The 22,165-nt window shown below is 42.3% G+C and overlaps 1 protein-coding gene across 4 annotated transcripts in view; it reads right to left on the bottom strand.

Annotated features, from left to right (window-relative positions):
* Positions 1-22,165, bottom strand: part of LOC118785488 (rho GTPase-activating protein 6-like) — a 118,417-nt gene that overhangs the window by 56,672 nt on the left and 39,580 nt on the right. For 2 of the 4 annotated variants that reach the window (XM_036540170.1, XM_036540171.1), the window contains exon 1: positions 2,560-2,891. The exons of the other annotated variants lie outside the window; for them this stretch is intronic. In XM_036540170.1, the coding sequence (XP_036396063.1) occupies positions 2,560-2,622 (63 nt within the window). In that variant the 5' untranslated portion in view covers positions 2,623-2,891. Of the gene's footprint in view, positions 1-2,559; positions 2,892-22,165 lie in introns of those variants that run through there. 4 annotated transcript variants of the gene reach the window in all.

Raw genomic sequence — 22,165 nt, 5'->3', positions numbered from 1 at the left:
GTGTGGGTCTGTTTTACTCCAAATAAATTCTCTTAAAATTGTTACATTCTCTTACAATTGTTACATTCAGTCATTTATTGGTCATATTAACAATATGAAATTTGTCTTGAATGAAAAATCACCAATTAACAGCAAACTACAAACTGTGTGCAATGACAGATCCCAAGGAGGGTACCATCAGCCTTTCAACAAAACAAGACCTGCAAGCATCAGCACTACATTGGCACAGTGTTGTTACAGGAGCAATCAGCCTCTTATCATGGGCAATTTCTACTCTCCAACCCCTAATTGTCAGGACATCCAAGAGTCCAATCAACAAGCTTCTGTTCTATCAACAATATCAGCTCTAATAATAATCATACTGATAACATTCAAACAGCCATGATCAGCAACAGTCTAATACTTTCAGTCTGTCCATGTCTGACAGGTAATATTTAACCCCTCCCACCATGACTTACAATGACCCACAGCAACAAGATGGGACTTCAGAAAAAGCTGAGAAAAGCAAGTAGTACTTTCCCATGTTAAACAGCAATGTTCTTGGCAGTCATTTTTACCTTATCTTTGAATCATTCCCATATCTTCCTGCATTTCATGTGGGTGTCTGGTATCAAGCACTAAGGCTGACTGCAGACAAATTAAATTGCAATGCTGCAAATCGGACCTAATCTTATGTTTTGCAAGTTGTTGCTATTCTTCGCAATTGACAAACGTCTATATCAGCTTTTGCCTGATACCAAAGTCCCTTTGGTAAAGCCCTCACCCAAGTGGAGACTAAGCAAACATACTTAGCCATGAGCACATATGTATTGAATAAACAGAAAACAGTTACTAATGCACATTCCTGTGATTAGTACACAGATATACTATGACACACCTAGTACTGATGTCTTAATAGTGTGAGTCTTGCCACTTTGACAAAATTATTGTCAGAAATACACATTTTTCCAATGGAAAACAAGACAGCTTGAAAAGCACCCTCCTTATGCCACCTTATCTAAGACAATACTGTACTTAGTAAATATCATCCTCCAGTAATATTCAGTTCGACTATAATGCTGCACCTAGTAAATATGGTCCTCCAGTGAAGTTCCACTAAAACCCAAATTTTCACTCTAACCCTAACCCTAACCCCCCACCTGCTCTCAATGGGTAACATTCCATGAATCTCCTGGTCTGTCCGCTATGGGTAATGTTGTACTAATCCCTTGATCTGCACTCTCTGTATAACGTTCCACTTATCCTCCAGTGTGTGCTCTTTGGGTAACGCTCACAAATTCCCTACCCTGCGCTCCTTAGGTAACATTTCACCAGGAGCATGTCACGTCATAAGGGGTGTTTTGATGGAGGCTTTTAAACCAGAGCTATCTTCCCAGCATATTGTTTTGGGGATTAATTTATAGTCATCTATTAAGACTGTCAGTATTAGCCAATCACTCTTGTGTTTGAGCTGAAAGCATCTATCACAACTAAGGATCTGATGTCAAGATGACTGGGAACTTAGGAGGTGGAATCCCACAAAGATTAGTTTTGAATGTACAAATGAGAACACATGTGCAGAAAGAATCTGCTTTGCCATGGCATGTCTTATTTCAGAAAAAGAGCTGCACAGAGCAGATCCAGCACTGAACACAAATCAGTGCACACATTGGCGCCAGAACTGAATGAAGAGACCACTGGTTAGAGATCTGTGCTCACAGAGGAGACAGCACCAGCCAGTGTCCAGCAGGGTTTGAGGCTCAGAAGCCTGCCACTCATTTTTAAAATCCTCTCTATAAGTGATCATGATTTTTCAGAGGAAAAGGGAAGTCCTGTAGTTATGAATTCTTATTTGCCTTTGTTGTTGTGTACCATGGCTACAGGATCAACCAATTTTGTCCTCTATATGACCACAGTAGAACTACATAAAGACAACCAACAGGGCTAAAATGATATATCAGTGTCTTACAATACAAAGATCATGGAAGGATCACAGTCCTGATTCCATTTAATAATAACCAACTATCATAATATAGAGTATAATTATATTTTACATTATAATTGTAATATACTGTCTTCTTATTCTTATCATTACTACCATTATTATCGGGCACAAATCATTTCACAGACTTTGATGCACGATTTCTTTTACCTGTTTCCAAGAACAAACACTTACTCAGGCACAAGTTGCGGCTTATTTAACCCTTGCCTTTCCAGCAGGCTCTTGTGCAATCAAAAGCACAAGCAGCAGAATGTCAACGCATCGTTACTGCAATAGGTGTCAAAAGTCACTCCGCTTCAGAAAATAAACGTCTCCATCTAAAATTATCTCTCGTCAAGACCCTTAGTGTCATAGATAAACGCAACTTAGCCGTCGCTGCGCAGCATAAAACTGACAGATTTATTAGAAAACTATGCTGATACATTAACCTATCAATTCCCACGACTACGGAGTTGCTGAAGCACTGCTAAGACGCCTCGGGGTTTTTTTCACTTCCATATAAGTGTACTTTTGCACAGATCACTAAATTCAGACAAAAACAACAACTTTAAGGTATAGGATCATAGAAGAGAACTTACAACGTGAGAAATGTGTCTGTCGAAGAACACAGAGTCTCCCATGTCTGGAGTTAGTATCCGCATAGAACTGCCGGAGGTGGAGAAACAAACCGATGAAGTTCAGTTCACTCCACCCGACGTGTAGAAACGAAGAACGTCTCAAACCATTATTGCTACAGCACTCAAAGAAATTTCAGATGATAAAAATGTGTCAAAACCCCTAAACCATGTCCACTTAACCCCACAAAAATCTTCGCATCTTCTCAATAAAATCAGGCTGGCATCACAATAGTTTATCCATTGTTCGTCACGGCAAATGCTAGACATGAGCGATAATACGCGCCAGATGCTTGTCGCTGGACTGACTGTGAAACACTAAAGTTTGCGTTGCTGTCTGTCTGCAGCTTCGCCCTAGAGGAAGCAGAGAGATCTTCAAGGCGGGGCGCCGCAGAGGGGCTCTACACAGTGGGAGACTGACACATCTGTAATGCAACGAGCTGGAATATGGCGATACGGGTGTATGCCTGTAGTAGGCTTACATACCACTATAATACATATTCTTGCGTCATCATGGAATATTTAAATACATGTTTGCTGTTTGAAGGTGTATCGTATTAGTTGCCCTAGAGGCTGTAATTGTACAAATCTGATAGTACTGTGTCCTCAAACAGACCTTGCTCTCAGCTGAGAACTGTCTCATTGTGGAACTCTACACATCCTGTCCCCGTACTGTCGCTATACTTGCTGTATGCACTTTTGTAAGTCGCTTTGGATAAAAGCGTCTGCTAAATAAATAAATGTAAATGTAAATTTCCATAACTCAAACAACTTAAGTAGTCATGCACCGATCAAAGACACTAATTAGACATTCCAATAACCCATTGACGTGTGCCGTTTTTCCTGAAGTGTACAATAATTTACTTGCTTACATAAACATGTGGTAAATGGTAAAATTCCTTCAAATTTTACCAACTTGTAAATCGTACGTGTATAGTTTTAAAAACACATGAATTTTATGCATTGGCACCTGGGATGGGTGTATGAATGGCATAGAGGCTCCTTTAAAAAGTCCCATCGCATACTGTACAGCTACACTATATGGACAAAAGTATTTGGCCACACCTGTTTTTCAGGGTTTGGGCTAGGCCCCTTATCTCCAGTGAAGGGCAATCTTAATGCTTCAGCATACCAAGACATTTTGGACAATGCTATGCTTGGTTTGATGAGTTCGGTGTGGAAGAGCTTGACTGGCCCATACAGAGCCCTGACCTCAACCCCATCGAGCACCTTTGGCGTGAACTGGAACGGAGATTGCGAGCCAGGCCTTCTTGTCCAGCATCAGTGCCTGACCTCATAAATGCTCTACAGAATGAATGGGCACAAATTCCCACAGAAACACTCCAAAAACTTGTGGAAGAAGAAGAGTGGAAGGTGTTATAGCTGCAAAAGGGGGACCAACTCCATATTAAAGTATATGTATTTGAATACAATGTCATTACATGTATTCAAATACATATGTAATAATCAGGTGTCCGAATACTTTTGTCCATATAGTGTATGTTATCCATGAGAGGATTAACCAGTTTGTGGGTTAAAAAATGTGGCATAGTAAGCCTGCACTGGATACCATAATTCAAGTACAAAAAAGATTATGATAGGGGTGATGGGGAAGATGAGAGTGTGGGCTTAATAATACCCTAAACTAATCTGAATAGTGATCGTGATTAGCCTCTTTTTGGTCAGCGATTGCAAGAACTGACCGGCGACTTGGAAGATGCTTAAAGTGACTTGAAGGAGGGGTGGACATATTGGCCTAATTCCACACCTTAAGTGCAACACCGCCCTCATCTGCCTTGAGACTCTTCTCGTATCTGGAACAGCACGCAGAATTGGCCTTGAATGACAAACTCTAGATCAATACAATCAGACATAAGGAAGCTGGCGTTATTGCTGATTTGTCAGCTTCAGGTTTACCTAAATATGTCTGGCTTCACTTAACGCGATAATCCAGGTGTAGTTTATTCCAGTTCACCTGTTTAATATCACCCAGCTAACTGAAATCCATGCATGCAAATATCCATGCCATAGCTTAAACTTTTTTAATTCATTAAATCAGAGCAGTGCACTCAGGACAGGCAAAACCCACTCATGCCCAAAACCCAATCATCAGGTCTGTTTACTGTTTACAATATGTGAAAACTTTCTTTCTAAGTGAATATGACCACTCTATATCAGTAGGCAAAACTACAGCCCGCTAAAAGGATTCTGTTGTGATTCTTTCCAGATCCTCGTCCATAAAGGACATACCTGTGCTTTCAATGAGGGCTTAGCCTTCACACCTGTTTAAGAGGTGCAGCCCTCTACCCTGCTGCACCATTAGGTGGTATGTCAGTAGTTTCTCCAAGCTGGCTCTGCTGGGCTGCCAGTTTGGGCTTTTTCAGACAGGCTGGCTAGATCCACCATTAATGTCCCACTGACCTGTGGGGTTTTAAATGCCAGCAGGCTTTTTGTCTGTTTTTTTTTTTTTTGCCTCTCCCCTCTGCTCCACATCTCATAAACTTTAAAAAATAATCACAAGTTGGACTTGCTCCTGAGCCGAAAAAATAATTTTTGTGGTTTCCTGGTAACTAGTTTGTTGTAGGAGGCCATTTTTGCTTTGGCTATTTCCAAACTCTGTGAGCATTTGACTTTTATTTTGGCCCAATGTCATGGGTTTGGATTTTTAACTGACAGATGATGTAACATTAGCCTGAGATTTTGAAATCAGGCTGGCAACTCTGTTGCTTTGTGTCAAGTTCTTCCAAAACCCATACATGATTGCCTAAGACCCAATGACTTTTAAATGGACAGGGTTCTGCATAACAGTGAGAAAGTTCGTTTTTAGTTTCCTCAACATTCTGGCATAACTAAAACCACAGGACAACCCAACAATTTAATGACTGTTTTGATACTGTCAATAGAACATAAAAAAATTGAATACAAGTCATGTCAGTTTACCAGGTTAGGTGTTTCATGGTAATGCATGTTAGGATAAATGTACATTATATTGGCAGTTATCACTTACATATTCCTAAATTGGTCTTTCATAGAGTGTTCTAGGTTCATATATAGTGTGCCATAGCCATGATGAACAGCATTAATCAGTTTTGAAACTCTCTTTTGGATGTGAAGTATTGAAAAAAAATCTTTTAACAGGAGAAACAGAATGTGAAATCAGGCCTGGAGTTCAGAGCCCTGAATCCTAAACCCACTAGCCAAAGATCTAGATTATACAGTATATCCATACCACCATCAGGGCAAATTTTTGGATTATCATTAGGTGTGAAATGTGTCACAGATTAGAGTGAGATCAAAAGAAGTTATGTAAATCAGAAAAACTGACAAGAGTTACAGGGCACTTGACTTTAAATGGAGTAGCGTTGGTAGCTTTGTGATATATTGAGTCTGAAAACATTCAAGAATGCATTCTTGGCTAAGAAATTAAAATCAGCTGGAAGGATAGAAGAAATGCATCATTCAGCAGAGCAATTGATATGAAACAAAAAATCTGAACTGAGAGTGAATGCTATATTTCTGCAAGGCTTTGTGTGAGTCCTTGTTGAACAATATGGACAACGTTTTCCTGCCAGCTCTCTGAAAGGAGTGAAGCAATTTCAGTGGGTTAAGGTTCTCAGGGACTAATAATGGCCTTTCCTGAGTTGTTTACAATAGCATTTTCACATTTCTATTTACTGATGAGCTAATGAAATACACTTTTTGGGCTTTTGCCTAATGATCAGTACATGAGTGTTTTGAGAAACATTTTGAGCACAGACAGAAATATGAAGATGTACCCAAGGGGCACAGAGGAGGTATAAGTACTTCCAACAGAATGTTCAATTTTAAACACACACATACTGGCACGCACACATATACACACAGACACACGCATATTCACAGAAACCCTGTCACATATGCTTTCTGTCTTCACACACTCTCTCTCTTGCAAAGGCACACGCATACACACACACACACACACAGATACATGCACTCAAGCACATGCAAACACATATTTTAAACACAGCTGGCTGCTGAAAAGTTAGTCCTGTACAGGGCAGATTCTTTGACAAGCATCTGTTTTGACCATAAGAAAATTGTGTGTGTGTGTGTGTGTGTGTGCACATCTGTCTGTGTCTGTGTGTCTGTCTGCGAATGCAGACAACTCCAGATCCTCAGATGTCAGCCATAATGGAGTGTGATGTTTTTACAGGGCTGAATGAACACAACATCCCACAGAGCTGCCAATGCAGTCACTTCACTTGAGATGGTAGTGAAAAATCAAGAACTTTAAAAAATACAAAAACCAAGACTTTACAGAGCAGAAGTTGAACCATCCACAATACTTTTGTTAATGACTTCTAAGCCTTTTTCTACAATAATAATCAGGTTCTCTGTTCAGAGATGATCGGGCCTTTATGTTGACTTGACTTTATGATTTACTTTTCTTTGGGCTCTGGAAGAGGGCACTTCTGGCATAAAAGCCAAAGGGCTTTACACTGGCTGAGTTTAGGTGTGGATGCAGAAGTGTACTTTGTGCTGTGTCATCTTGCCCTGCTTTTCAGATTTCAATGCTATGCTTCCAACTTTGTGGCAACAGTTTGGGGAAGGCCCTTTTCTATTCCAGCATGATTGTGCCCTAGTGCACAAAGCAAGGACTATAAAGACATGGTTTGATGAGTTCGGTGTGGAAGAGCTTGACTGGCCCATACAGAGCCCTGACCTCAACCCCATCGAGCACCTTTGGCGTGAACTGGAACGGAGATTGCGAGCCAGGCCTTCTTGTCCAGCATCAGTGCCTGACCTTATAAGTGCTCTACAGAATGAATGGGCACAAATTCCCACAGAAACACTCCAAAATCTTGTGGAAAGCCTTCCAAGAAGAGTGGAAGCTGCTATAGCTGCAAAAAAGGGACCAACTCCATATTAAAGTATATGTATTTGAATACTATGTCATTACAGTCCCTGTTGGTGTAATGGTCAGGCGTCTGAATACTTTTGTCCATATAGTGTATAACATAAAAATGCCCACATACTTGGTTGTGAGAAGTCCTATCTATACCATACATAATCACATCAAGGAAACTGCAATGGCTTCAACCATTTACCAGACATGTATCTACAGGCCCATGTATTAAGACAAGCAATCACATAAACCTGAATTTGATCAGTTTTGTATTTTTAAGCGATAAGAATATGTGTGTAACAGATTATCATTCAAGAATTTTATTTGGGCTGTGCAAAACAACAGTTTAACATATATTATTTTCTCATTCTTTAGAATAAAACAACTGTATTTTAAGAAAAACAATATACAGTATATAAAAACTACATTTGATGGACTCTGATAAGCTTCTTGAATCCTTCATTTTCGACAGTGCTAATGGGAAGCATGTCTTTTGCAATGCGATATGCAATTGCATTTGCGATGTCTTTGTGTCTTTTTGCTTTTTCTTTTTCTTGTAGTAAGGCACGTCCTGGAAAATGCTGATATGATCGTTTGCTGCTGGGTAGTCGCACTGGGTACTGGCCTGGTGCTGGTCGAGGGTCCACTACCAACATTTGTTTGGGACTGTAATTTCTTACTTTCTTTGTGTTCTAACAGGTGATATTGTTTCAAATGATGAAAAAGGTTTGTGGTGTTGCCTATCTTTGATGGCACGTGTCTTTGACAGTTTGCAGTGCATGCTGCTCTGTTTTTGTAGGATTGTAAATAGCCAAAATATCTCCAAACTACTGACGTTGAGTGACCTTTTTTCTCGACCTTTCTTCGTGACTTACGACTAATGAGAAGCGTATTCTCTGTTTGGATGGTGGAACATAACATGACAGACAGGCTGAGGGGGAGCAGCAGGGTTTCCCTCTATCTCATACAAATCGCCCTGTTTTAATAGCCTAACCTGTAATATTTCTCTCCCAGATTTACACTGAACTGATTCTCTAAAATACGAAACAAAGTGCGTCCCGTATCAGTTCAATACGGAATACCTCTTTTAGTTTCCAATTACGGGATTATTCTGTATTTTATGGGACGGTTGGCAACCCTATTAAGCCAGCTTTATATGGATACAATGACATAAAAACATCTTTAGCAGTTCATGTGCAAGCAGAAATTCTAAAGAAAAAGCAATTCAGAAAATCTGTGATGTGTATGCTCTGCAGAGGCAGGCTACATGCCTGAACTCTGAAATCAGTAAAATGTGTAGAAATGCCCCATAAAACAACAACAATCAAATAAAACAACTGTTTCCAGCTATCCATTAAAGGGAAGAAGTAGCACACGTGGGTGAGATCTGAAACAATCACTGAAATAGATTTTGCGACACTCAGCACATTAATTTCAGCTTCTTGTTTTTCCTGGTAGGAAAAAAAAGTCCTTTTTTCCATGTGGGGGTTCCTCCCATGAAGAGGACTGAAATGGCATAACATAAAATACAGTAAAGAGATCCAAAGTGCTATAAAATCTCAGTTCTCATCACATTTACAGCACTGATATTTAAACATTTTTATGTTCCACTCTCCCTGAGAGAAATGCCTTTTATCACACATGTAAGGGAAGCTTCAAAGCACAGGGAGGTTTAAATTCAGAGCACATAAATGATTTTACTGCAGCTTGGACTGACCTCACCAGGGTGGAATGTGCTTTTGCTGCCCTCAGTTTATTATTGCTGCTTTTCGCTAACATTGTCAGCAGCCTTGGTCCCCCTGGCAGCAAATGCCCAATGAATGATCATGGGACGTGAGGTCAGGTGAGATGCAGGTTTGTCACATGATGCACCTGTCTTCAGTTATGAACATCACTGTGTTATTGACTGGACCTCAACCTTTCCGCAAAGCCTTTAAAGAGACAACTTCAGTGCTCCACAGATCAAAGCAGGCACGAGACATATGAATATTCATAGCGAGACATAAAACCTACTTTATAAAGTGTATGAGGGAGGCTCCTTCAAGACTTCCAGGAGTAGAACTATAGTTTTACCCTGTCTCTTTACTCAGGTTTTACTCAAATCACTACTCATACTTTGCATCCAATGCAGTAAATCTACTGTATATACTTCATCATATCAGCATGCTACACAAACACTCACAGGTCCTGCCAATTGGACCAATGCCTAAGTGTGAAATACCTCAGAGAATATAGCTCATTTGGTGCATCTTTCACCCCTTCCCCAGGAGAGAATTTATGATTACTGCCATTTGCTATGAACACGAAAAAGCACTGTCTTTTAACATTTTTCACCTGTGTTTGCATTCCACAGTCATACTTTTAGTTACGAAAGTATGGCTTTGCAAGCTGCATGATATAGATAGTATGTATGACTTCTCTGTTATGATAGATTTATATTAGTAGGTAGTGTGGTTTGTGAGGTTAAATATTTACATACTGGTAATCAGCTTGTTTTCATCTGAGCTGTATTTAAATTCTTGTGTAGTATGTTTAGTTTAACATTATAACTTGATGGTCTTTGCTATAAGTACACCATGTCTTGTAGGTTCTATGGCTGTATCAAATGCCATTTTTTGCCAATCGAGTTTTAGCCAACCTTTTTCGAACTAAGCTTCAAATGTCTGTGACGTGACGTCATCGTTTTAGCCTGTTGTTTCGGCATTTCGTAAGTGACCAAATGATTGTAATAAACAGTTTTGTTTATATTGCCTATGAACATAATTAATTTTGTACTTAAGCAAAACACTAATGTCTACGAAAGTTCAAGCAGCATTTGCTTTCGTGGACGGAATGCCTTCTGTAACTGCGGAGTCACGGAATATATTGTGCTAAATCCCTTTAGTGCATATCATACTTTCAGTAATATAGCAAAACAGTTAAGTGGACAAAATGAACATTTGATGGCACGGAATGATGATAGTATAGCGCATTCGGCATTTCGTGCCACAAAAGCAGAAATGTCGGCCTAGGACATCTATTACTTGGACAGAATTACTTTTTTCTTCACTAGGCTATACGTATCATTATTATGTATCTGGTCCACGTGGGTGTATGTGTTAGCCACCTGCGCTGACCCCTCGTTGCGCTGTACAGCGCCCCCCCTTTCACTGTACGCTCTGATGATCGAGGTGGAAATGTTCATTCCACGTCGTGAATCATCTTCTTTTCTTTTACATGCACTTTTATTCAGAATACGGATGCAGCTACATCGTCATAGGTCTCCGTCTTTAAAACACATCGCAGAGTACAAATTTAGCCGGTTACATGAGCACCCATCCTAATAATCGAACGGTTAATTTCACGATCTAATGCCAATTCAATGAACGAAGCTTCAAATTTTTCAATACAGCCCTAGAAAGTTAATTCAAAGACACATGGTAAGAACAGAATTAGACACTGCTTATGATTTTTATTCCAGTGTAATGGCCATCACAGTATGAGCATAATCTTGTACTGAAGTCCAGCTGCACAGTCTGTGTAGTTGGTGCACTTTTGATCCTGTTATTGACAGATCAAGGATCAAGGATCAAGGATCAAGGATATCTTTATTATCCCCAAGGGACAATTTGTTGTACAGCTAGCAGTATCCACAAAACATCAGATGAACAATAATAAATAAACAATAAGCAATAAACACAAAATAAAAAAACAACTTAAAAAAATCCCACCGAGTAAAGGACAGTGACTACAACATAAAAGTCACATTGAGTTATTTAGAAGGTCAATGGCAGCTGGGACAAATGAGTTCTTAAATCTGTTTGTCCTGCATGTTCGCAATTTGTATCTGCAGCCAGACGGAAGCAGCTTGAACTCCTTGAACAAGGGGTGGCTAGGGTCAGCCAAGATTGACTGGGCCTTCTTCAAAGTCCTGACCTAGTACAGATTAGTTAACTCATTCAGGGTTGTACCTGCAATTTTGTTGCACACTTTGACGATACCCTGCAATCTGTTTCCATTTTTGAAATTAAGTGACCCATACCAGATGGAGAAGAAAAGGAGAATATAAAGACAGATTCAGTAAAACAAGAATAAAACATTTTCATAAAAGTTTTGTCAACATTAAAGCTTCGAAGCTTGCGATAAAAATACATACGCTGGTGGGATTTTCTACACACAGCATCCACCTGAAGCTCAAAGGTCAGTTTGTCATCAATTTCAGTGCCAAGATATTTATAATGCTGCACAAACTCAACAGCCTGTACATTATCCCTTACATATTATCTAATCATTATCTTGTAAACTAGGTGGCTGTGCTTTGACGGGAAAAGACGTAACATAATCCTGATCGTACCTCTTTCTGCTCTGCCAGATGGGCATGCCGTTGGGCCCTTTCCTTACAGCGCACAGCTACTTCTTTGCTATTAGACTGGGTGGGACGGTCTGTACATCCAATCTTACAAGAGAAAAAGTCAAACACAGGGAGCAGCCTCAGACTTCAGCTTGTTGGTCCAGCGAACCACCAGTACGCCTGACTCTCGTCCACATCGTCCGCGTTTACAAAGTGCTCGCTACAAACCCTAGCATCACGGCTAACTGGGGGATTCTTTCGTTTCAGTGCAGCTAGCCAACGATAAAGAACCGCTTGCCGCTTAAGAGGCAAAGTATGAAAGTGGACAATCTTTCTTTGGTTTTTGACTCTATAAAATTCATTACTGCATCCAGGGGCAATACAAAACAAACCCCCTTGCATTGCTTTTTAGTTTGGCTTTTCTTATTTTCCATTGAGTCAGTGATTGTCAGTTCTGTCACTAGTTAGCTAATGTGAACTAATGTGGAATGTCCAAAACAACCAACCTCATGACTCACGTTCTACGCTGAAACAAGATGGCACTACACTTGTTTCAAAAATGTAACCTAGATTACTTACTATTTTTAATCCAGTTTCACTGATAGTGTTAAACCTATAAGGATTTTTAGAGTGGGAATCCATCTTGTAAATTATGCTAACTACATCTAGTGTTTCATGTCCACTTTAATGATATGGTACCTCACATATTGGCTTTGGCACTCGTTTGTGTACAGCACAAATAAAAGAGGTGAGAGGACACACCCCTGGGGTGATCCGGTGGAGGAGAGAAGAACACCATTAACCTTCCCAAGTTGTGACCTTCCAGTTAAGAAATCCATCAACCAACATATCAGACCAGGATCAATGTTGTGGATGCTCACTAAGCTTCCTGCTAAAATATGAGGCTGGATGCAATTAAAAGCTGAGGAGAGATCAATGCAGATTAGTGGCATAAAAGTGTTTGCATCCTCCAAGTGTGCCAAAATCATATTTAATAGGGTGCCCATCGCATCGACCACACCCCTGCCTGACCTATATGCAAATTGGAACAGGTCCAAATTTGCCAGCAGTGTGTTCAGAAGCGCAACCTTCACAATCTTCTCCAGTGATTTCATTACAAGAGAGGTAGGCGCTACAGGCCTGTAGTCTTTGGGTGACTTTGGAGCATTATTTTTTGGCACAGGTACAATGATGGAATCCATCCAAAGACACGGAACCCTATGAAGGTGGAGTGACAACTTAAAGATAAAACAGAACATGTCTGCTAACTGTTCGGCACAATTTTTAAGAATGCGACCTCCAATGCCATCGGGGTTGGGACTTTTCCTTACCTTTACTCCCCAGAATAGTTTCAGGATCTTGCCCTTGCCCTTATCAATGTGTACACTGTTCTGCCTGACCACTCCTCACTAAAATCATAGACATTAAAACGATTGTAAAAAGTGTTAAGTTCATTAGAAAGGTCAAGGTCAGGTGTGTCATTAAGGGAAATTGGACATTTCTTGGTCTGCTCATAAGCACCCGGGAACAGAGGTCCTGAATCCTCCATGGCAGCGAAGTTGTGGGGAGAGAGCAACGTAACTGTGCTGGGTGTCAAAAACGGAGAGCTCAATCAGTTAACCTGAAGATGGCAGATCTACCTTCTGCTCATCTTCGGCTGTATCGACCAACATTCTTCTCAACCGGGATCGACTGTTTCAGCCCATCCCAGGTAAAGGTTATTTGTAGACATGAGCAGTGCTGGGGGCTCGGGGCTGTTGTTTAAATGCCTAACAACCAGAGCTGTCCATATTGAGGTGCTGTCCAGTATCAACACTGACTCCTTCCTGATGACCTTGAGATGGTTCATCTCCCACTGGGGCAAATCAGCTGAGCTGGTCTCAGACTAGGGTGGGGACAGGGAGCTACAAGAAGCCTTCAACAGCCTGCATCCATCCATTCAGGCCCAGCTAGCTTGCCATCAAATTAAGTTCTCCTTCAACCCACCAAGCACTCCCCATTTCGGAGGCACCTGGGAACGGGAGATCTGATCTATCATGACTGCCCTGAATGCCACCCTGCGCTCTCAAGGCGTCACTAGTGAAGTGTTCGCCACTGTCCTTGTTGAGATTGAAGGAATGTTGAACTCCAAGCCTTTAGGTTATGTATCCTCTGATGTGGCCGACTTAGACCCGGTCACTCCAAATTTGTTGCTGATGGGGCAGCTGGACCCATCATTACCACAGACAATCTACCACAATTCAGAGCTGCTCAGCCGCTGGCATAGGAGAGCGTCCCAAGTTCTTGCAGACTGTTTCTGGGTGCACTTCATGAGGTACTACTTACCTACACTACAGACCAGGTCCAAGTGGTAAGCCGACACAGCACGTCGGCAAGCAGACACCATTGTCACGATAGTGGACGTTCAACCCCCAAGAGCATCCTGGCCTGTTGGAAGAATTATTAAAGTGCACCTGGGGACCGATGGCTTGATGTGCACAGCAGAGGTACAAGTGAAGGTTCACACATACCTCAGACTAGTGAGCTGTCTTGTCTGACTTCCTGCCATCCCAAATGAAGAGGATCCTTAATGGACTGCTTCAAATTTACTCAGGCAAATTTGGGGGCGGCTGTTAGGAAGTGCGCAAGTCTGGTTGTCGTTACTGATGGACCCATATTAATTGCTTGCAGAGTGATTTAACACAGAAATGCCCCCCCCCCCCCCCTCACCCCCAAGTTTTTAGTCAAGACCTCACTGGAGAGGCAGCTGGATGCTGATCAAACACAGTGTAGTCCAGAGCACAGTTGCAGAGAAGGGGGAGATGCAGGAGCACAAAGGGAAGCCCTTAAAAACAGTGCCTCACTTTCGGTCCATATATGTACATAGGACATGAAGTTTCCATAATTAAAGCTCTAAGACATCCTGTAGAGGTGGGGTCTCACACAGAGTCTCACCATGACTAGGACAAACAGCAGCTCTGATTCAGGCATACAATGTTGGTCTGTTCTGAGACATTTGCAGAGAAACTTACATAGGTTAGTTTTATCCATTTATACAAATCCTACTTTTGGTTACAAACTCTGACACCACACCACCCTGCTGTCCAAACTTTAAGGTGTAGCATTGACTTATTCACATCAATGGACCAATGTATCCTAAAATTTAGAAGCACAAAATGCTGAGGGCACAAAGTAGGGGTCAGGTGAACATGGCCACTGACATGTCTTTATTTGTCAGCTGAATGCTTTTGTCTGTATTGCGCCCTTTTTCACAGCCATGCATTATGGGGGCAAAAACCCTGCCCCCTTTTTTTCACTGAAGTCAGACAAAGTTGCAGCCAGTAACACTGATTTTTATGAAAACATGGTCTCCATCAAGAGGTCAGATCTGCCTGATGACCACCTATGTACAACCAGAGGAAGAATCCAAGTCAGACTCCGAGGCAGAGTCTTCTGGGGCCATTTTGGCCATGTTTGGCCATTAATGTGACCTTTGCATTCTGACTTTTAAGACTGCTGCAGCAATGACCAGCATCTTGTCTGGATTGCTTTACTTCCATTGCTCTGTTTGACAAAGGCCCAAAGCTTAAAAACAACTGATTTTGAGTGATGTGCTATTTATACAAACACTTGGTTGCTGGCAAATAGCCACAGAGAAAGAGTGTGAACTGGACACAGCAGTGCAGCTGTGGTGAGCTAAAGACAGGGACTGGCACTCTGCTTGCTTTTGAACACCGGGGGCCTGGACAACATGGCAGACTGCATGTGTGATTGAATTCTTCATCAGAGCTTATCAGGGACCACAAAATTCATTCTAAATGCAGCATGTTACACTGAAAAACATTAGCATTCAGTTTTTTGTGACTGAGAGGGCTGACATTCGTTCAACCTGATCTATATCAGAGCAGTCTACATGGACACACCGTCAGCAGGGACAGCCAGAATGGGAGAACGCGGTTTTCCTTTGCAGTGCTACATGAATCAGTCTGGCTTGTGTTTGCATAAGTAGCGGAACAGATGATATTTCACTTACCAGGTGCCAGTTAAGCTTGTCAGAGATGGTAGAAAATAAGTGTGGAGTGATGTGTGGTGTGTGTGATGTGTGGAGTGATGGATGGAGTAAGCAACAGCTCCTGTCCAAATAACAACACAAAACATGAGGTTGCTCTGTTTACCCATTGAAATTCCTGCTTTTATCACATAGTTGACCCACTTCTCATTGAAATGAGCTGCTGCAGTAGGTCCAACAAGAGGTTTTCTGTGGGTGAAAAAAAAACAGTCAACTGACATAAATTAGAGGGATTGAGGTGTTTGTTTTCACCAGAATGGTCACTTTTGGTTATTTTGAAAAGTACGCTGTAAACAAGTAAAAGCCCAGAGAGCAGCCAGCAATGGTCTTCTCTTAGAGACACAGATATGAGAGACCACGCTACTGCTCCATTGCTGGCCATCAGGGAAGGAGGGTGAGACAGAGAGAGCAGAGAAAGAGTGAGACAGACGGTGACAGTGAGGTACAGAAATATATATGTTCATTGGTTTAGATTATAGACATTATTTATTTTTATTTGTTTCCTTTTATGTTTTATATAACATGCTTAGGCAATTTCACAATGTATTTCAGGCCTGTAAAGCAAGTTTGAATTTGAAAGTTTACAGGAGTGGGGGAGAATGAGGCAGATATGGACTATGCCATGGACTATGGTTAGGTACATTGAGAGAAAGGAATGTCTAACCCAAAGAGCCAATATATCTCTAGACATCTCTAAAATCTTACTCCTCAGGCAGAAATTGTATTCTGTGGGAACCCTGTTAGAAATGATGGATGTATTTATTTATTTTGATCCAACAAGTTACAACCAAAGGAGCAATGGGTGGACACAAGGAGCTCACATCCAGCTGCTGCAGCAGGGATTAACAGGAGATCATGTCTGCTTATACAGTGAATGGGGAGAGGAAATCTGTAGTTGTTGATAATGTGATTCATGGCGCTCGTAATGGCAACACACAGCAGCATTTGTGCAGTGTGTAGTGGTTTTTCATTTGTTTTGACTTCTTTTATCGTCATTACTAACAATTTTTTTAAATTAATCTGCGGGTGTCAGAAGCAACAATGACTCACCTTAATTTGGTGAGTTTTTTTTCTTATGATGTTTTTCTGCCATTTTTTGAGTGGACTTTGTGAGTACCGGGAGCCTCTCCAGTATAGCCGTATAGCCTCCTGCTATTGTGCAATTCCGGTTGTGGGCACCGTGGATCCCTCGGTAGCTCTCCCTGCAGAGATCATCTGGTTGGATCCTTCTGTGGGGAACCAAAGCTGGGCATCTAAGCCGATGGGTGCGAGGAAAAGTAAAAGGGGGAGATGTGGAGCGGCGTGCACCAGAGGCTCAAGAGACAGGGCCACCGTCGGATATCCCTTCCCACAGTTATCCTCGCCAATGTCCAGTCACTCCGAAACAAAGCTGACAAGCTTCAGGCAACTGTCAAGTTCCTGACGGAGAACAGTAGCGAACAATTGTCTCCTTGCATTACCAGAAACATGGCTCAAAAACCAAGACCCTATTTTTGATCTGGAAATTGATGGTTTCGGAGTACCTTTTTGCCTTGACAGACTCCACAGTGACCGGTAAATCACTTGGTGGAGGCTTGTGTCTCTATGTCAATAAAAATTGGTGGTCATTAGGGAGACACTATGCACACCTGACATTGAACTCTTTACTGTATCCCTATGACCCTTTTATTTGCCAAGGGAATTTCCACAGTTATTTGTTTCACTTGTGTATATTCAGGCCAATGTTGCCATATGAGCATCCAGGTAATCACATGCCTTGGGTCAAGGACAATAGAGTGGATCGCATCTGTGTCTAATGTTCCACAGTGTCTACCACCCACTCTGATCAACTGTATGGAGTTGTCAAACTCAGGTACCTATGTAATGAAGCAGCTGGACAAGGGAACTGGTTTTCCAGCGGCTAAACACTGAAGCTCTTCAGGGAAGCTCTCTCTGTGGGGCCTGCAGGAGGCTGAGTTCTGCTGCCTGGAACTCCCCTACAGAGGGTGCTCCTTCACCATCAGTTGCCGCCTCGTGTTGGTTCATGGCAGTGGCTCTCACCAGATCCTCAAAGCTAGTGAACCACTGGGGATCAGGTGGTAGGTCATCTGAGGCAACAGATGCAACCAAGCAAGTTATAGGTTTGCACAGCTCATTCAAGCTGTCCTCACCTCTCTCAACAGGGTCTGCTGGGCACTGGTCAGGTGGCAGACATAAGAAGGCAGGTCCCTGAGCCCAACGGTTCTCTCCAGTGAGGTCCTGCAGCATCTTCCCCCATGTGATGTCATCCACTGGGTTCTCAGCTGTCTTCACAATGTGACGGGCATGCGCATCCGTCAGCTCCTGAATTTCAGCGATTGGTGTTCCAACAAACACCTTAAAGTGACAGAAGTCTGACTGGATCCATGCGAGGACCGTGGTGGAGTCAGTCCACATCACTATTCTGGATTACTATTCCAGTGGGAGCTCTCTCTTTAGCAGGTTGGCGAGCTATGCACTGGTATGTACCGCACAAAACTCAAGGCATGGCATTGACAGCTGTTTCTTGCGTGCCACTCTTGTTCGGGCTGTCAGGAAGGCGACCTCCATTTTCCCTTGTGGATCTGCTGTGAGCAGGTACCCAACACTGTGGTAGGCCCGCTCGGATGCATCACAGAATATGTGTACTTCTCTCCTGCATTCAGGGTGGTCGAGCTTGGGACTCATGTAGCACCACGGTAGGCTGGTAGGCTCTCTGGGGCATTCAGGCAGCTAAGACCTCAAGTGTGATGGTGGAGGCAGTAACCAGTCATCTACCTGTGCAGCTGTCACATGGGTCATCTCTTGCGGACATGCAGGTGGTGCAGGTGGCAGGGTGGGTCCAGGTAAGGTTGCACTGCTCTTATCCATCTGGCGCTTCATGTCCATTACTGCCATGTATAATCTCCTATTATCTTCTTGTAGCTGCTGCAATACATCCATAATGGTCACTGTGCATTGGGGTAGTGATGGCGTGCTCTCATACACAGGGGCTGCTGCAGCAATGGATCTGGATGGAGTCTGACCAAACCCCATTGGGCCCTAAGGACGATGAGGAGAGCGATGCGTGAGGGACGTCATCTCGACAAATCCCTCCCTGCTCCAAACAGACCTGTCTTCTTTAGCATTGGTGTAATGTGCAGTACAGCTTGCAGTTGGTGGTGGAACATATACCTCATAATCTTCCAGCCATGCTGGTGGACGCACCTGTCTGCACAGGCACAAATCCTCTTGCCTCAGTGGATCATTCATTTGACTTAGTGTCAAAATAAACGAACTGGGTTTAAACATTTAGCGAGTACAAAATGTTAACCACCAGCTGCCTATTAACTACAACAACTTCTAGCAGTGCTGGAGCTAGCAGTACTGCATTAATATAGGTCCGTCATTAACGGCAACCAGACTCGCGCACTTCACAACAGAAGTGCACCGTCTACCTTGGGGCCACAGTCATTGAGTTTACTCCATGAATGCACAGCAATGCATTCGCTTTACTGGACTGGAAAGTTTAAGTGTGTCTCTAGAAAATACTCACAGTCTGCCTCCGCTGTCAGGGTTTACAACATTGTTTATATGTGTGTTTACAGATGGGCTGTTCCCATGGCAGCAGCTAGGGTTCCTGCTCTTAAAGCAGGAAAGGGAAGTGAAATTTACTCTGAGGTAGAGGTGGAAAGTATAAACGGTGTAGAAAGTACACTGGTATAAATGTGTGTCAGTGCTCTCGCCCCCTAGCTGTTGTGTTTTTGTTTTTCCCTGCCCATGTGCTTTTGTTTTCCTTGTGTTCTAGCCATACCCTGCTCTCTGCCCTGTCTCTGCCCACCTGATCATCTCCACCTGCCTGCCTGCACACCTGCTTCCCATCATCTCATCAGCCCAGCCCTATATCTACCCTGCTTGTCTCTGTCTTGTTGCCAGTTCGCTGCAGTGTTTATTGCCTGTTTCGTTCCCGCCGTATTTTTGCCTGTAAGTCTGCTGTTGTTGATCCTACCTGTACCTCGACCTTGATTCCGCTCGCCGTCTTGCTCTGTTTGCCTGATTTTCTGCCTGCCTGGTTACCGAACCTGGAACCTGAAGCTTTTGTGTCCCCGCTTGAGTCCTTGCCTGAGCCCTGACAATTTGCCCTATGGTATGGATTTTGACTATAGCGTGTTGACCAGTAGAGCCCTCACAGATCTAGGTGTAACTTCATCAAAAAGACACGATGCACATCTCAACACATTGTCAATGATCTGATATATTAAAGATACATATGAAGCAACTACTAATGCTATACGATATGATTCACCTCTATTGTGATGAAATATGATTTGACACGATTTTATTCAACACAATGCGATGCAAATGAATATGATGCTATGCAATTCAATATGTTACAGATAGTTTGATTTTATTTCTTTGGTTAGTCGTGCTGCCTGTGTACTGTCTGTCTCTCTTGAAAAATCCGAAGTGTCGCCAAACATTTGATTTGTAGCAATTCGGTGGAACATGTAGCTCTTCCTCTTTCATGATGATCTGTGACTCGCCTGGACATGCCTCCAACTCGTGTGAGACCTGGCTGAGAGACTTGACGAGAATTGGCCACTGACAGCAGTGGAGATGAGTGTGCTTGAGAAACAGTTTAGAGAGAAGGAATCAATCTAAAAATAAAATTACTGATCACAGATTATTGGTCACATTTCTAAAAAAGGCATAAGTCCTCTACTAACAATTATATATATATATATAAATCAGATTTTACTGATGCAAAGATGTTAGAATCCTGAGTTCATCCCAAATTCTATCAGGTGCACACTTTTTTAATCGGGGCAATCGCATCGTAAACTTTTATGCCGGTGCATGCACCATGGCTCTCTGGAATCCAATTGACAGAAATCCATTGTAGCGACGGAGAACTTTGATCCCTGAGTCAGTTTTTATTTTCACTTTGTTCAGCTTGATTTTATTGTATTTCATGAAAAAGGTTTTTTTTCAGAGATGGAAGTTACTTGAGAAAAGGTTTTGTATTTTTTCTATTTATTATTGCAGTTTTGCACAATAAATGTTAAAATACCTCTGTACTATGTGAAATATGTCCAAGTAATACACTTAAGAGCTGCCATGCAGTTGCCATACCAGTGCTTTACCCCTTCAGAAGCACTTATATTGAAATTTTAAGAAGAACAAATATACCGTTACCATCCGTGCTTCAAATTAAACCGCAATATAAATTTTAGGCCATACCGCCCAGCCCTACTCTGAGGCTCCTAAATGAATTTAAACATCCTTGCTGTCTCAGCACACAGCACAACACTCATACTGTCTCAGCACCAGCTACAACACTCATGTGATCTCACTGCTATCCAACACCTGTACTATCGGCATCAATCACAACATCTTTCCTGTCTTGGCACCTGTCAACACCCTTACTACCAGCACTGTTACGGGTATGCCACATGATGTCAGGGTGCACAAAAGTAGGGGTTATGGGTAATGTGACGTCATGGTCACAGGTGCACGAAGGTGTGCACCTCAGTTATTTTGAAGGACTATGGCAGCAAGCACAGACGTTGAGATTACTGCGAGTACCAGTGTGGTATATTGTGTGGTATGAGTCGTTCTCTCATTTAGAGTTTAAGTGCAACCGTGTGTATATAGTCCGTGAGACAGTGGTGCATTTTGTTGTGTTTATTTTATAGTTTTGTTGTTTTGGGTAGGACGGTGGTGCTGGTCCGACGGTCTGTTGCAGACTGGCCGGTCCCAACCGTTTTATTTCATTCTTTTGCGCACCGATCTCCGGAACCCATCTTTTCTCTGCCCCACATTACCTTCTCCTCTCTCTCAAACTACTCTTTCTGAAATTCCTGTGCACTGCTATCTATTCACCTATCTTTCCTCTGACCCGTATATATAATATCTAGCCAGTTAAACTCCGAAGCACTTCGCCGCTGCGTCGTCTGTCCGGCTGGACTAAACACTAAAGAGTGAGTAGCCAGGTTGATGTACTTTTATGTGCGGAATATTTATCCTGCTAATTGTCCTGTGACTGCCTGTAGTCACCTTTGGCAGGAGTCTGGCCGTAACAGCACCAATCACAACACCCATTGTGAGTGCAGTTGTGCAGACTCACTTGCTCAGGACCTCAAGGCACTTTCACACTTGACATGAATCAGAAAATAAAAGTCTTGAATCCAAGAATCCAAAGTTTCTTCCTTTTTTCTCTTTACTACAAAATTAAACTTCAGTACAAAATTAAATGGATGAATTCTAGGCTTTGCTACAGAAATGACATCACGTGCCGGTCAAAAGACTGTGATGCTCTCAGGTCCAATGT

The sequence above is a fragment of the Megalops cyprinoides genome, chromosome 11 (assembly GCF_013368585.1).
Source record: "Megalops cyprinoides isolate fMegCyp1 chromosome 11, fMegCyp1.pri, whole genome shotgun sequence".
In the NCBI taxonomy this organism is placed as follows: Eukaryota; Metazoa; Chordata; class Actinopteri; order Elopiformes; family Megalopidae; genus Megalops; species Megalops cyprinoides.
This window is presented reverse-complemented; position numbering and strand designations above follow the sequence as displayed.